General features: G+C 31.8%; 2 protein-coding genes across 3 annotated transcripts in view; one reads left to right on the top strand and one right to left on the bottom strand.

The window, feature by feature from the left end:
- The first annotated feature begins 4,833 nt into the window (after positions 1–4,833).
- LOC136416898 (dopaminechrome tautomerase-like) lies at positions 4,834–9,963 on the top strand. Of its 2 annotated transcripts, XM_066402327.1 has the most exons (9): positions 5,295–5,374; positions 6,860–7,006; positions 7,070–7,279; positions 7,335–7,525; positions 7,576–7,671; positions 8,455–8,692; positions 8,752–8,936; positions 8,986–9,171; positions 9,225–9,963. In XM_066402327.1, the coding sequence occupies exons 2-9, from the start codon at positions 6,877–6,879 to the stop codon at positions 9,441–9,443; spliced, it is 1,455 nt and encodes a 484-aa protein (XP_066258424.1). In that variant the 5' UTR covers positions 5,295–5,374; positions 6,860–6,876; the 3' UTR covers positions 9,444–9,963. The 2 variants fall into 2 exon arrangements, with proteins under 2 accessions (XP_066258423.1, XP_066258424.1); XM_066402326.1 differs by lacking the exons at positions 5,295–5,374; positions 6,860–7,006 and adding an exon at positions 4,834–5,039 and having other exon boundaries at positions 9,225–9,947.
- A 3,348-nt stretch (positions 9,964–13,311) lies between these two features.
- Positions 13,312–16,154, bottom strand: part of LOC136416914 (uncharacterized) — a 28,939-nt gene continuing 26,096 nt past the window's right edge. The window contains exon 7 of the mRNA XM_066402353.1: positions 13,312–13,326. Within this exon, the coding sequence (XP_066258450.1) occupies position 13,326 (1 nt within the window). The 3' untranslated portion in view covers positions 13,312–13,325. The remainder of the gene's footprint in view (positions 13,327–16,154) is intronic.

The following is a 16,154-nucleotide window of genomic DNA, read 5'->3' as shown; positions in this document are numbered from 1 at the left end:
AAAAAATCGACAAAACGTCAATTATATGATCCTTGGAAGCCTAAAGCTATACATTTCGGTAATAATCAAATCCGGAGCAGAATATTACCAAATCAAAAATAATCGGAAAATCTTGTTTAGAACAGTTAAAATACATTTTATAAATTCTTCAAAATATCGTCAAAATCTGATTGACCATTTGTCTCAGGAAAATCACAGTGCTCGGAGTGTAGGTTTGTCGCACGAAATTAAGTGCTGAAAATTAATTTTAAATACAAGGTGTCCGGAAAAGTCATTTCAGAAATTCTAGTGGTTATAGAGAAGGTTAAAATAACGCTAGTACTTTATATACAAAAAATTCCCAACGGCCTTCGTTACCTAATTATTCGCTCTCAAAGTAAGAAGTTAAAAAAAGTATTTTTGCTGCAACTTTCAAACATTTTTCACGGCAACATTGAAAGTTGGACAGTTTAAATAACTAATAGTCGTGCTTACTTTCATATGCAAACAGATGTTTCATATGTCTTCCTTATGCAGGGGAAGTCAAAATTTCTCATTTAAACGTATTCATTTTTTTAGTTAGTTGACGAAACTAGTGTTTTTTTCATAGCTTGATTTTTTCAAAATTTTCTTACAAAAAAGGTATAACTTGCTTTAATTGATATCTTGTCGATAATCGATTGACCGATAATCGTTTCTGAGAAAGTCGCATTTTATTATCAACAAGTACCACGCATGCCAACAATTTAAAATCAAATAAAATAGCAGTTTATTATAAAAAAATGGTATATATTACAGCTAAAATTATCAAAATATCAACATTTAATATTAACAACGTTCAATGTCATCAACATTAATTAATTTAATAATATCATGGAGTTTAACAATCAGGAATAAGCAGATATGCACTTAATGTTCAGACTTACAGAAGGTAATTCTGTCGAAGCTGCTGTGTTGCAGTCCAAAGTGCTCATATTGAACATTCTTGATGGCTTTAAGTGTAGCACATACCATTTTTTTTATAGTAAATAGCTATTTTATTTAATTTCAAATTATTGGCATATATGGTGCACTTAGATAATAAAATGCGATTTTCTCAAAAATGGTACAAGATGTCGAATAAAGGTATACCTTTTTTTGAAGCAAAATTTTGAAAAAATCAAGCTATGAAGAAAAATACTGATTTCGTTAACTCACTAAAAAAATGAATAAATTTAAATAAGAAATCTCGATTTCTCCTGTATAAAGAAAACATATGAAACATCTGTTTACATATGAAAATAAGCCCGACTATGAGTTACTTAAACCGCTCAAGTTTCATTGTTCCCGTGAAAATTGTTTGAAAGTTACAGTAAAAATGCTTTCTTTGACTTCCTACTTTAAGAGCAAATAACTTGGTAACGAAGGTCGCTAGAAATTATTTTATGTGAAGTACTAACATTATTTTAGCCTTTTCTATAACTCTTAAAATTTATGACATGACCTTTCTCAACACCCTGTATATACCTCCTTTGAATAACATCTAAAATAAATTTAAGGACTTCTGGTAATAGGAATTCTTCTGACAAGAGATGTAACAATTATACAGATTCAGATAGAGGTATTACTTTGTCTTATGAATAATAGATCTAATTGGACAAATATGTATAACTTATCCCTTTTCATTATTTTCCGTTTGAAACAATAATAGTTCTATACACATTTCATTGAAAGGTGTATGGAACTATTATTGGACTAAATTGCTTGACTTCCTATCTAGGTTCACACAAGTACTTTCACCCTAGGACATGATTATAGATTTTTACAGGATCCATGGCAATTAAAGTCTTCAGTGCGATACAATTATGTTTATAAAACAGTGTTACCAGACAACTGAATCAAATGGGCAAGGTATTTTAGTGATAATTTTACGAGGAAAATAGTGAAAAAGTAAAAAATGTAGTGATTGAAATATTGAATGAATGTTAAAAATGCAAATGCCACAAATTCCAATTTATTTGCAAGCACGTAAGTAACCAATCTTGACAATTTTATGAATTCCCGGACTCATGCATAGATTGGAATTTCTGACAGCTTGTATGCATGTTTACAAATAGCAAAATAGGCAAAATATTTGACTTCTTAGAACGACTGGTTTTTCTGCTTTGAGTAATCGTTATAGGAAAAGAGGAAACAATAAATTCCGTTACATACTAAAAGTGAACAATACTGACACCGAGCCTTGTCGATATTTTTAATAGCAGCTTAGCTCTCATAAAAATTGCATAAACATGTGAAGGGTGATGATGAAAAAAAAACTCAAGTAGGGGTTGAAGTATCATAGACATGTCTTAGATGAATTTATCTTCTTTTTGTTGTTAGTCAAATGTATGATGGTAAATAGAAAATAGCTCACTCAACCCACTACATTTACCGCTGACCGCCTACTGCGAAACTTTTTTAGCAAATCATCACAAATTATAGGTAATTACTATGTTCCCATGAAAATTCGAAAACCCATAATTCAAGCTATAACCTAATTCTACCTTAAACAGGGTTTTACCATAAATATACAGGGTGGTCATTAATTAATGGGACACAGAACATAGGCGGATCCTTGGTGCAAAAATAATCCGATTTACATAAATTTATGTTGTACCAAAAGTTAATAATAACCGAGATACAGGGTGTTAAATTTGAAAAAATAAATCACATTTTTTTTAATAACTTTCGACTACATAAAGTTAATTTTATAAAATTTTGTATCAGAGAGTTTCTTAAGACAAGAAATTCAAATTTATGAACTATTTAGTTGTGTCTTCTAGAGGACGCCACCAACGACCATTAGGCTACCTTTAAACAGCTGCAACTTTTTTGTGCCATGCTGTATGTCACTTTCGAGTAGAAAAATCTATTTCTCTAGCTTTAATTAATTGAGTTTTTGAGTTTTTTAAGTTTTATCTCAAAACTTAAAAAACTCAAAAACTCAGTTATCTTTAAAGCCGTTTTAGATATTGTAATAATATTTGGGTGGTGTTGATAAAGACGTAAGCCGAATATTTTGTAACGTAAAATAACATTTCAGTACTACCAGTGGAGAATATTTGAAAAAAAAAACTACTATATGTATAATCTATATAACAAACTAGGGTTATTTTTCGATGCAAAATTCATCGTTAACATGTGGCAGTATACTTGTGGGACACCCTGTATATACAAGGTATTTCATAAACATACCGACAAATTTTCAGCGGATGTGAAGCCCATAAAAAGAAATATTTAGAACGAATAAAATTCTATCTGAAATCGCTTTGTTTCCAAGATACAGGGTGTTTAATTTTTTCACACTTTTTAAATATTTCAAAAAGGTTTGGAATAAGGACATGAAATTCCAAACACGCTATAGCGGGATAAAAGTCCATGTTCCGGAGTAGGCAGAATATTTCCACCTACACTACTGGCGTGCGTGCGACCATTCAATGGGATATTTTTCATTTTAAAAATGGTACGCCACTGATTTTTAAAAAAATGAATATATTTTTTTAATATTCCATAAATTCTTAATAAAAAAAGGCCTCTTAGTGTTTTGTTGCTCAAGTAACCGTCTTTAAAATAAAATATAATTTCTCATTCCTGTGCCTATCAAAAAATCGGTATAGGTTTCCAAGTGTGATCTTTTTTTTATTCTTTGAGAGGAATTAATTTAATTTTAATTTAGTAGATGTAGAGAACACAAAAACAAACATTTTTTGTCCAATAAAATGTGTCCGCAAATTAACAATAAAAAATCCAGTTATTTATTATGGACAAATTTATACTTAAACTATCGAAAACCGCTTTATTTATTTAAAACAAAATTACATTGAGTTTCCATGACAATGACAAAACAAGTGACTTGACTGGTGCATCATTATAATGTATAGAAACATTTCTCCATGTGTAAATGGCTCAGAATTTAACGGAACCATATTTTGGAATAAAAGTGTTATTTTGCGATGAGGCACGTTTCACATATATTTGTCTTCATGGCCTCTACCTCTACTAAAAGAATATAAATTAATTTCTTTTAAATCGCAGAATTTTTTTTAAATCGCACTTGGAAACCTATACCGGTTTTTTGGTACTCACAGGAATGAGAAATTATATTTTTTACTTGAAAACGGTTACCTGAGCAACAAAACACTAAAAGGCCTTTTTTATTAAGAACTGATGGAATATTAAAAAAATATATTCATTTTTTTTAAATCAGTGGCGTACCATTCTTTTTATTAAAAACACCCCATTAAATGGCCGCACGGATGCCACTGGTGTAGATGGAAATACTCTGCCTACTCTAGAACATGCACATTTATCCCGCCATAACGTGTCCCTAGTTTCACGTTCATATCCCAAACCGTTTAAAAAAAAATTTTAAATATTAAAAAAAAGAAATTAAATACTATCTTGGAAATGAAACGATTTCGGACCTAATTTTATTTGATCTAAATATTTGTTTTTATGAGCTCTATATTCCCTGAAAGTTTGTCGGTATGTGTATGAAACACCCTGTATATAATACATATTAAAATATGGTTGATAAGAATATGCAAAATACAATATTCTAATTATTTGTTATAATGGTCCTTGAATGAACTTTAATGGGTTATCTACATCTTAAATAATCTGATTGAAATTCTGAACAATAAACCCCACGTTATACAGAGAAACTCCTCACCAGAATCTCGAAATTACCCCTATTTTAAGCAATGTCTCAATTATACTAACATATTCGTGGGGTCTGACCAACGGCATTCAAATTTTTGATAACTTTTTGGTAATGCCTAACTCCTCTGACCTACAATAAAACCAGTTAAAATGGTAAACACTCCACTCTATATACCATCTTTCAAGACCCGGTCACATTATCGGGCCATTACCAGCCTCGGCCAGTCCGAGTGTTGTTTAATACAAATTTCCGTTTGATTTATACCTAAGGCGTAAACAGGCAACCACGTTTGCTGAAGAAAGACGAAGTCCTGTGATAGTGTTGGTGCTCTTCGTTTTTCAGTTATATTTTCGGGTGACTTTAAAAATGCTTGAACGTAAGTATACTTATTATATACTTATCACTTGTATAAACTGATTTAACAATGCATGCCGGCTCAGTGACCCGTCCGTCCTGACCAATCTTAACAATGCGTAAGTTGAAAACCGAGCAGCTGAAACGTAATCCGTAGTAGGAGTATCACGTACTTCTAGTATAATTTAACTTAAAAAATAATAACAATCAAGTAATTGTTCCTTTCCTATTGAAGGGAAGTGGAGTGTTTCAAAAAATTTGCTCCAGTTTGAGCTATATTAAGTATAGTTCAGCACTGCTGGTGCAGTGGTTTGAAGTGTGTGGTTTTCGATGTTGTTTCTAGTCGACATTTAACTAGTGCGTAAAACAGTGATTTGAATTATACCCAGAAAAATATTGGCATCAAAAATATCTAAAAAGATACTTTTCATATAATAATATCTTGAGACTTGATGACACTCTCCTTCGCTCTCACGCACAGAAACATACTTAAAATATTCATTCAGGTCAGGTAGTTCCCGATTACTCAATTTACACAATACGTCCAGTTATATGAAGGCTCAAAAATAACGGTAAATATTCATTTCCATGCTAATATGTTGCCAGTCGGATTTTGGAAGCTGAAAAAGACGTTGATTAAAATTAGCAAAAGTGGCAGCATTTTAATGCTGAATAACATGTTGAAAAGAAATTTAAAAAAATCATCTTCCGAATATAACTTTTGCATAAAAAATGTTAAGTAACTTTAGACTAATAGGCGTATTATCATATCTGAAATGTATATCAGAAAAGTACCCATGGAGTACGCACACGATTACGATTTGAAAATGCAACGAAAAAATAACTACTAAAATCGCAATTTCGAATTTTCCCGAAAGTATTGGAAGTTTAGGATTTTTTAAAAGTGAAATTTGATAACTACCCTTATACATATTTTTGCTCTTATACAGAGTGATTCATTAACAAAAGCTGGATATGCATTCATATTACACGTCAAATGGTGACTGTTGGCGCAAAAATGCCTAATCTGGAATTTGACGATCTCGAATAAGGATGGTTAATTTTATTACTTAAAGAAAAATTTATAGACATTTTTTTCTTTAGAAATAATATTTTTTTAAATATGAAATAATTGAGATGAACTGATTTATATGTAAATTCCCCTATAACATGCCTCAAGACATACTAAATTCTAATTAAATCTTAAAAAAATGTATAATATTAATTAAATTCGAAAATGCATTAATTAAATCATCCACACATAAACTTATCCTATACAAGGGCGTTTTACGTTATTGGGAAAACCTCTGGTTCTCTTCCTAATTAACATATATAAATGATTATAAATGTAGATCGTTGAGCAAGTTTCCTATTATGTATTTATGACACACTTCATAGGAAATCTACCAGCATCATTAATCAGTTCCCGAGCCCAAATCATATAAAAAAGAGTTTTGGTCTACTGCAGAAGTTAATAATATAGTACAAATTTAGTACTGCTGTGTCAGCAACACTAATTTTCTGGGTATAGTTAAGAGAAATACTGTTGTATATTATAAATGAATAAAATGTAGTTTTTTTTATAACAAATAAATGGAATATTTGTAATAGAGATGAGGATGACTTTCAATTTAAGCTCATTATCATGATTTACATATTCTCATATAATCATCGGCGTCGCTTTACATCATTAATAATTAATTGTATTCATACGATTACTTGAGAAACATTGAACGACACTGATTATAAATAAAAAAACATGTTACGCATGTTCGTGCTTACCTATGTCAGTATATGATGCAGCGATTATAATGCTTAAGTGTTATAATTGTTGCCAATAAGAGTCTTCAGAGGAAATCATGAAGATCTTGATATTACTCACGTCGTTAAATTGGCACTTGGTAAGTGCCTCATACCACTCAGACTATCGTTTTTACCAAAAGGAACGCGCTTACGACATTCCATTGCAACTTCAGTCTAAAGATTCCAGTAAGTTTACTACCCACAGAACTATCCAGAGAAAAGTAATCCTTTAATATTATTTGCTTTTAGGCAGACATTGGCTATGCTTCATCCTAGGATTCTGTTCCATGACATTCAGAGACGAAGTCAATGCTGAAACTCCCAACTTTAAAGTGATCTACCAATGGAACCAACTGGAATTCGACTACAATAGTCCACAAGAACGCCAGCATGATATTGACTCTGGAGAGTTTACCCCTGGGACAATCGCTCCTATAGATGTAGATGTCTACTATTCTCGTATGTAGATTTACAATTACAGTGGGTTCTTGACAAGAAAGAAATAATGTTGCAGCTACCAATAAGTATAACCAGATTTTCGTCACGATACCTAAGTTTATTAAGGGTATTCCTGCCACCATAGGCACGGTAACCCATAAAGAACTCAACGGTAATCCTTTAATTCGGCCATATCCAGACTGGAATTGGCATAGGAATCTTAGGGAGTGTCGCAGGGATAGGATTGTGTCGGTTTTTAGAGTGAAGGTTTGTGTTTCAATTCTCGTTCGCCTGAGAAAGAAAACTGTGATTTTTAGGTTGATGAATGTGGGAAATTGTGGGTTTTAGATACTGGTAAAGTTGGATCGGATGTCATCTGTCCTCCTCAGCTTTTAGCGTTCGATCTCAGCACGGTGGGTACTAGTTTTTGTAACACGTTTCAGAGAAACTTTTCAGTCCTTGATATTGGCCTTACAACAGGGTTTCACGGATGTTGCGTAATTATGGTGAAAGACAAAGAAGTCATTCCCATCAATAACAATAATAATACGCGTGTACGATTTTTTACCCCATTATCAATGGTTTATAATAGTTTCTTCATTATGCACAACTTTCAGTTAGATCCAGTAGAAATCGTTTTTGTGGAAAAAATCTAATGAGGCTTTTTTCTAACTAATATTAAAGTGATTAAATTCCGATAAAGCTTATATTACAATGAGTGTTGATTTCACGGCTCAAATGGAAAACCTCATCTTGTGTTGGGAAAATCTTATGGTCAATATTTCAAAGCTTAACAAAACTAAGGGATCCCCCAACAATTATATAACAAAGATCAATTAAACGTCTAAAGAGATGATTTTATAAGAAAACTCTAATCACTGTGACGACACTAATAATGATGCAAAATTGATGAAAAACTTAACTTGAAGCAACACAATTTCATCCAATTACTCTCGCCTATTTCAACATAAATTTTACCAAAAGTAGAAGTCACTTGAATGATTAAACAGGATTAAGGCAGTAATACATCCACACCAAATCTCACGCTTCGTCGCGTATTAGAAACCATATCAATAAATTCATATTTTTTTACACGTCCTTGGTATTTGGTTAATTTTGACCTTTTTGTATGCGAGCAAAAATCTATCGAAAACCGCTTTTTACCTGCACCTTAATGACTATTCATTTTTGCTCAGAACACCCTGGTACACCGCTACGAATTCCCCCAAGAAGTGGTCACCAACCAATACCTCCTGGTCACTCCAATAGTAGATGTACGAGACTTCAATTCGGGCTGCAGAGATACGTTTGTCTATGTCGCAGATGTTCTTGGATTTGCTTTAATTGTATATGATTTGAAGAGGAATACCTCATGGAGAATCCAGGATAAAACATTTTATCCTTATCCAAATTATGGTACCTATTCAATTGCAGGTAAGGCTCTAAAATAGTCAAAACTTTTAGAAGAAAATAACTTTATGCAACAACACAAGGAGACAGCTTTGATCTTATGGATGGAATCCTGGGAATGACTTTATCACCCCATATACCTGGCCAAGACAGAGTGTTGTTCTACCATGCCATGTCCAGCCCTACTGAAAATTGGGTGTTCACCTCCTTCTTAAGAAACCAGACAATATTTCAACACGATCCTATGTCTGCCCCCCACATATTCCATGTAATAACTTTAAATACACTAAACTATCTACTAATCCAGAACTCTCTAGACCTACGCTCATACAAGGAGCTCGCAAACTGCAGCCGAGGCCATCGACAAGGATGGAATCATGTTCTTTGGCTTAATGGAGGATATCCAGATCGCCTGTTGGAACATCAGATCTGAGTATGGACCCAAAAATTTCGACATCATAGCCCAAAACCCGTTAACATTGCAGTTTCCCAGTGGCATTAAGGTTTGTCCCAGAAAACTACCTTCTATCCAATTTTGAAGTCTTTTTTCTTTCAGATAATCCGCAATAAAAAAGGTGAACAAGAGCTGTGGATACTGACCTCAAGATTCCAAAAAATAGCCAATGGATCGTTGAATCCTCGAGAACCAAACTTCAGAATCCAGGCTGGAAAAGTGGAGGATTTGGTATATAGTAAAAAGTGCAGAAGTAAACACACGCAGCAGAATCAGGTAGAGGGTGGAGGGTACGGTTTCTACAGGCCTAACAGTGGATGAATTAAGTGAGGAAGGATGTGTGCCATATTGTATTGTTTCTGAACAAGTAGGTATTGACTACATATGTATGTGTTTTGTCGCTCAATATTATGTATGGACAATATGTTTGTGAGGTCTAGGTTGACCATTTTATTGATAACTTGTAAGTGAGTAAGTAATAAGTGAATGGGGAAAACATTAAAGTATTAAAATAAAATAATATAAGGATGAAACAGTAACGTTAAAGAAATAAATGCAAGGAACTGGGCATTTAAGCCTCTATAAGAATGTATTAAGAAATACGAAGTTTGCTATATTTAGGGAGTGAACTTCTATTGTAATTCCTGCCATATACTATACATATAATATTAACATACTAGAGCTAAGGTGGGTTAAGTCACAATCAACAATTTTTACAAGAGCACGATTTTAATGTTTTTTTTTTCATGTTTGGAAGAATGTATTGAATATTTATGGGTCTTCCTGTGTAGGCTTTCGATAACATGAGATGTAGTTGATTCTCAACAAATGATTAGTTCTCAAATAAGAACTAATTTATGGAAAATTATGATTTTCATGTGACTTAACACTTTTTACCGTCCATGTATAACATTTACAAAAAAACATAACATTGATATGTCTCGATGCAATAAAATAATATCTGCACAATTAGATATTAAGTACATTTTTATTGCTTTACATGAAACGTTTTAAATTATTTTTCTAAAGTGGTACGCACATGTCTTAGTTGCTCCTTTCATCATTGGCACTTACAGCACCGGAATGTGGTAAGTTGTTGTAAAATTGATGGAAAACTTGTGAAACCCACTGCAATAAATTTTGTAAATGATTGAATTTTTTTGTGTTTATCAGTTTTGGAGTTATGGAAGCCAATGCAATAGGGGTGTTAGTTGAGAATACAAAACGGCGATTTCTATTCAAGTCTGTTGCAAAAAAATCATCGTTCAAATTAGTTTTGTAAAACAAGATCCCAGAATGTTCTCTTCTTACTTGTAAATGGACAGCATTCGAAATAAGGAATGGTTCCCTCGAGGTTGATTTTTTTCTTTAAAAAATGGAGCATTTGACATTTCATACCAACTTTGAAAATTTTTAAAATCCTTTTGTTCCATGTTTACAATCAAAAAAAGTTTTTTTGTTATACATTCGTACCAACTACTGCCAATCCCATGACACCATTTACTTGAATTGTTTTTCTTTACGCCATTGCCTTTCTATCAATGAGTGATCTGAGTTTGCTTCAAGATGTGTTTGCCCTCTCACAAAAATTTATGGTCAATCATTTCAATTTTAAGTCTACAACTGTAATACAGGACATTATGAATTGCCTCTTTTGATTAATACCCACTTTACTGACTAACTCCTTTAAAATTCCCTCTCGCTCAGTATCAGAAAAATTATAGGGACATTTTAATTTACAAGTATTTTTGCACTTATCTTTAAATTGTCTATCGCTGACTTCCTTTCCCATTTTTGATATATACGACTTTCCAGCTGCCCAATTTTGTTTTCTTTTGTTAGCTTTCCATTTTTCCTCGTTCCTTTTACGTTTTCAATTTCTCACCTGACCAGAATGTATGATAGATGAATTCTCTTCCATGATCTCTACATCAACTTGTGCGCACAAAATTTTAAATGGAACAACATTGTATACCTCAAAACAGCATTTTGATATAACACTGTGTAACTCTATCTATTGCCCCGAGAATGCAACTAAAGATTAAAAATTGTTTTCCACTACATAGAATACCATATCGTCCATATAGAATTATACTGTCGTATGTACATTTAATCTGTATCAGAAACAATGAGGTCCAAATATTTAACTGTACTATTACGATTATTATTATTATTTAATGACTACGTAATTCCAAATTTTTTACATTAACAAAGAAAAAACTTATTACATACGATATTTTTTATGAAGCTTTAGTGTTAGACTCTTCAAGAAAAAAAGAAATATCAGTTTTCAAGATTTTGACACTTACGACAGTATAATTCTATATAGACGATATGTTAAGATTTTTTGCGCTTAACTCATTTTCTGCATGAATGTGACTTAACTCACCTTACCTCTGATATGCTGATATATTTTTGAAATATGTACTTTTTATTTTGAAAAATTATATTTTTGGAAACAAAACTTCTAAACCCAACAATATTAATGTCAATATGCAAAAAAAAATTAGATCTGCAATAGAAAAACTAATACATGTTTTTATAATAATCAAAATGAAACTCATACATTCTAAGAAAACAAGACAAAATGATCAATTTTAATATAAGAAATAATTTTTAATAGTTGGTAGAAAGGTCTTTGTTTCTTATAACATCTTTTAATTTATTAGGTATTGATTGCACCAGTATTTCACAATATTCCACTGATATTTTATCCCATTCTTCCATAAGAGCTCTTTTCAGTTGATCTTTGTTGAAATCATGTGCCCACTTTCAACTGATTGCACAAATTTTCAATTACATTAAAATCCGGACTTTGGAGCGGCGTGTCTATAACATTTGGACAATTGTACAAGAGTTAGGACCTGACTTTATTGGCTTTATGTTTCAGGTCGTTGTCTTGGTAAAGGTGGAAAGTCTCTTCAATACCTAATTTTTGAGTGTTTTGTTTGACGTTGTCCTTCAATATTTGTAAGTATGTACTTACAAATATTGAATATCCTGATCCATGTTTCCATCGGTAAAATGGAGATTGCCCGTACCTTTGGCTGACATACACGTACATGGCTAACAATAAAAATCTTTTACACGTTAGATGTGGCACTTGATGGAGGTTTTCGTCGCAGCAAACGCTGTAGAAATGAAATGAAATATTCGCCGTATTCATATTTTGATATAGAACTCTAAACTTTTTTGCCCAATTCCATTCAGCATAAAAAAATCAAATAAATGCGCTGCGTTGCCTCTTTGAGAGCCATTTTCTCAAGTCAGTACTTACAAGGGGAAAACACGAGTTTGGAGGTTACAGATTTGAATGAAATTTTAGGAATATAGAGTACCCTATTAATATGTTACCTGAGTAAGAAGATAAAAGGTAACACTCAATCATTCAAGAGGAAAAAGGCATTAAAAGGTGCGCAATGCGTCTTAAATACTTGCGTGTTTGTAATGTTTAACAACGACCGGCGTGGCACGATGGGTAAATTGCCTACTACGTCATCATCCTAGGTCCAATTCTCGCTCCATGCGCTTTTTTTTAATTTTAAATTTTTCATTTTAATATGGTATAATTATCAATAAAACATTCGAATAATTAATAATGACTTAAAAAATATATATTGATTTGAAATTGGTATGTGGAAATTTTTAAAAATTTCATTATAAAAATATCTGTCTATAAATACCTTTTGAGGTTCGGGTAAAATCACATCATTTAGGAAAACCGTAAAATATTTACGAAACTATAAGACTTACAGTGCTTACAGAATTGCAAATTGAATATAAATTTATTTTATATTTATTTATAACTATTTTACGACAATCTTTATGATGAGATTTATCATAAAAACAATGGAAATATAAATGTTTCCTGCATGATGTACATAATATGATAAACGATATATTTTGACACTCACAATTATTTTTAGTTTTAAATGTGAACTTTGTATGTTTTCCTTGTACAATAACTAAAGAAAATTGTATATATTAGTAGGGTACTCTATATTCCCAAAATTTCTTTCAAATCTGTGACCCCAAACTCGCGTCCTCCCCTTGTTAGAGGTTTTACACATCTCACTATTCTTGGATTAAGTAAGTTCTTAAGTAATATGCATGACAAGGACACCAGCACGTATAGACCATAGAGAATGTTGTTTTTGTATGGTAATTTTCATACAGTAATGTATGTCAAGGCCCTCTTTAAAATCATTTCATCTGGATTAACCAAAGAATAATAATTACTATTAGGTACTTTGGCCAATACTGAAATGGTAATTCTGAGGTTAATGAGGCAACACAAGCAAGGATATAACTGTAGTGTGCCAAGTTGGAATAAATATACGCGAGTCAAACATATAACACTTGATTAACTTCTCGATAATATAAAATCGAAAATGAGGAGCAAAGACCCTTTTGGTGTAACTGTAAGTGTCTGAGAAGGCGTGTCGAAAACATTTCTACTAGTTCTGATTTTTCTCTCCTATACAGGGTAGTCCAAATTCAAGGCGTATCATTGGCATCTCAGAAATTATAAGAGATACGAGGTCGCTTAAATTAGGGCAAAGTTGCGCAATTTAGTGCCCAACAAAATGCTACTTCGTATGTGGAAAAATTCCGAATACTTTCGGAGATATCCAGAAAAAATCGAAATTTTGCTATATCAATTTTATTTTTTCCTGACTTTATTTGAAAAAATATTCCAAAACAGACGTTACTTCATTATTGCCACTTTTTCTTCCCTACAAGATGGTGTTGTGAAATTTGAAATCCGACGTTTCATCTTTGTGCAACCATCATCAACTTAATTTTTTTAAATACGGACCTGGATTTTTTATCTTGTCTTTTATTACCTTTTGCCCTTCTTAGAACAATGACATATAACAATCACCAAGAAAATTAGTAGATATGATAAAAATACCCTCTTAAAAGGTGCATATATCTAGCACTCTCCCACATCTTTTTTAACATAGGTTTGTCTTTCTTATGTTGTTTTATTTTGTATTTTTTATTTTTCATTGTATATAATTTCTCAATAAAACAATGAGCATAAGGAAGACAAACAAGCATTACCTATGTTAATAATTACCTCTCTGCAAAACTGCTGTTAGCGCTGCTATTATTTTGCACACCACTGTATGTGTACATCTTTGTTTAATCTTTCTAAAATTAATGGAAACCATGAAGTTTAGCTAAGTTATAAAATCCATTTAAAAAAATAAGATAAAGTTGATAAATACATTTCCCTTCTACATAATGTGCAAAACAAAGACAGACTTTGCTAAATTATTGCGAGAAAAATCACCGTATAAAGTCTACAGGTCATAGAACATTTTATCCAAAAAATAATACAGATTTAAATAAACACGATTAAATTCCATTTAATTTTGACGTGGTTGAAAAATAAATACATTTTCAGAGAAGTTATCTATAGTATACAGGGTGTCCGAGATATGGAGATTTTTTAGTAGAAAAGTATTTATAATAGGCCTTGGTCGGATGAGTTAGAAAACAATTTTTAAGCCATAAATAGTTTTTTATTCTCTATCTTTTGAGCCTTGATTCTTTGAAATCGAGTTATAAATGCAAAAGTTACAGGGGTGTTTCCATCTTAAATGGGTCACACTGTATATGACTTGTGACCATAGGGGTATTACAAACGGTATAATAAATTATTGTCAAAGGTGTTCCTGAGTTTGTTTCGCAAGTTTCATTACAGATGTACTTGTATAACACTTTACGATTTAATAGCGGTTTAGTCTTTTTTTCGGTCTTAATCTAGAAAATTTCTATTATGAGGCTGTACGTAGTTTTTTAATTTTTAAGAATAAACAATTAGCTATATCAATTAACAGTGCATGTCATTTAGGAGTTTAATAATAATCTAGTGACTGAATTGATGCACTAATTTAATAGAATACACAAAGAGCAAATGAATTAAAATTAACAGAAGTTCTAAAAATTGGAAAAACAACAACAAACGAATATGAATAAAACAGTTAAATTTAGAGCATATGTCCGAAAAAATTGCCATTATTTTCCAAGCATAAATAGTACCTTGAAACTGTCTATTCTAACGCTGTAGTCAACATTTGTGGAGTAATACAGGTAAATGAGTGCAGAATTAACTCGCTCAGTTTCAGTGCTGTAGCAAAATTTCACTAATAAACTTAATTCTTAACGAACCCCTATATGAAGAAATCAAGCGGAGTGATGTCAGGTGAACTATTAAATTTTATTTAAGGATAAATAAAATAAAGAGCAATTTAGCATACTTTGAATTTTATTTAATGCGAAAAATATGAGTCGATAGTGCTGATGTGTACAGGGTTATTCCCCATATTTTTCCTTGACCCTAAAAATCTTTATTTTTGGAAATAGAAAAAAATAGTTAAGACAAATGTTTATTATATATATTTATATATACAGTGTGACCCACTTAAGAGCGGGACACCCCTGTAAAATTTTTATTTGTGGTTCGATTTTGATCATTTTTTTATATGTTGTAGGGCATCAAAAACTCTATTTTGTGACAAGTTCTTGTTACGCTCGCTTAAAATCTAAGGTCTACTTTGCCCCTTTCTTATGACGAAATTTTAAGAAAAGACATTAGGGAATTTTTTATTTTAAATTTAGCTTCAGTAATAACTTTAGAATTATTCAAAATGGCTGTATTTCAAATTTCGTTAAAAAATGTTTATCCATAAAAAAGTTGTAGAGCAATCCAATTTTAAATTTATTGAACCATCTGGATGTAATAATTTTTGGTCAAGTTGGCTGAGTACGGATCCAATAAACATAGTTAAGTCACTTGTTTTATCCTTGTCATTAAATACAATGCAATTGTCTTTTTGTAAATAAATAAACCAGTTCTTGGTGGTTTAGAAGAAAATTTAACTGTTTTTGATTGAAGAAAAAGTTCAGATATGAATAATCAATTAACTTTAAGGGAAAAAATTGAAATAGTGCGTCTTTCTGGTGACAATGACAGAAGTGTAAGGGAAGTGACTAGAATATTTAACACAAGATATCCTAATC

The sequence above is a fragment of the Euwallacea similis genome, chromosome 25, assembly GCF_039881205.1.
Source record: "Euwallacea similis isolate ESF13 chromosome 25, ESF131.1, whole genome shotgun sequence".
Lineage (NCBI taxonomy): Eukaryota > Metazoa > Arthropoda > Insecta > Coleoptera > Curculionidae > Euwallacea > Euwallacea similis.
The sequence above is the reverse complement of the archived record's forward strand: the minus strand, read 5'-3'. Positions and strand labels throughout refer to the sequence as shown.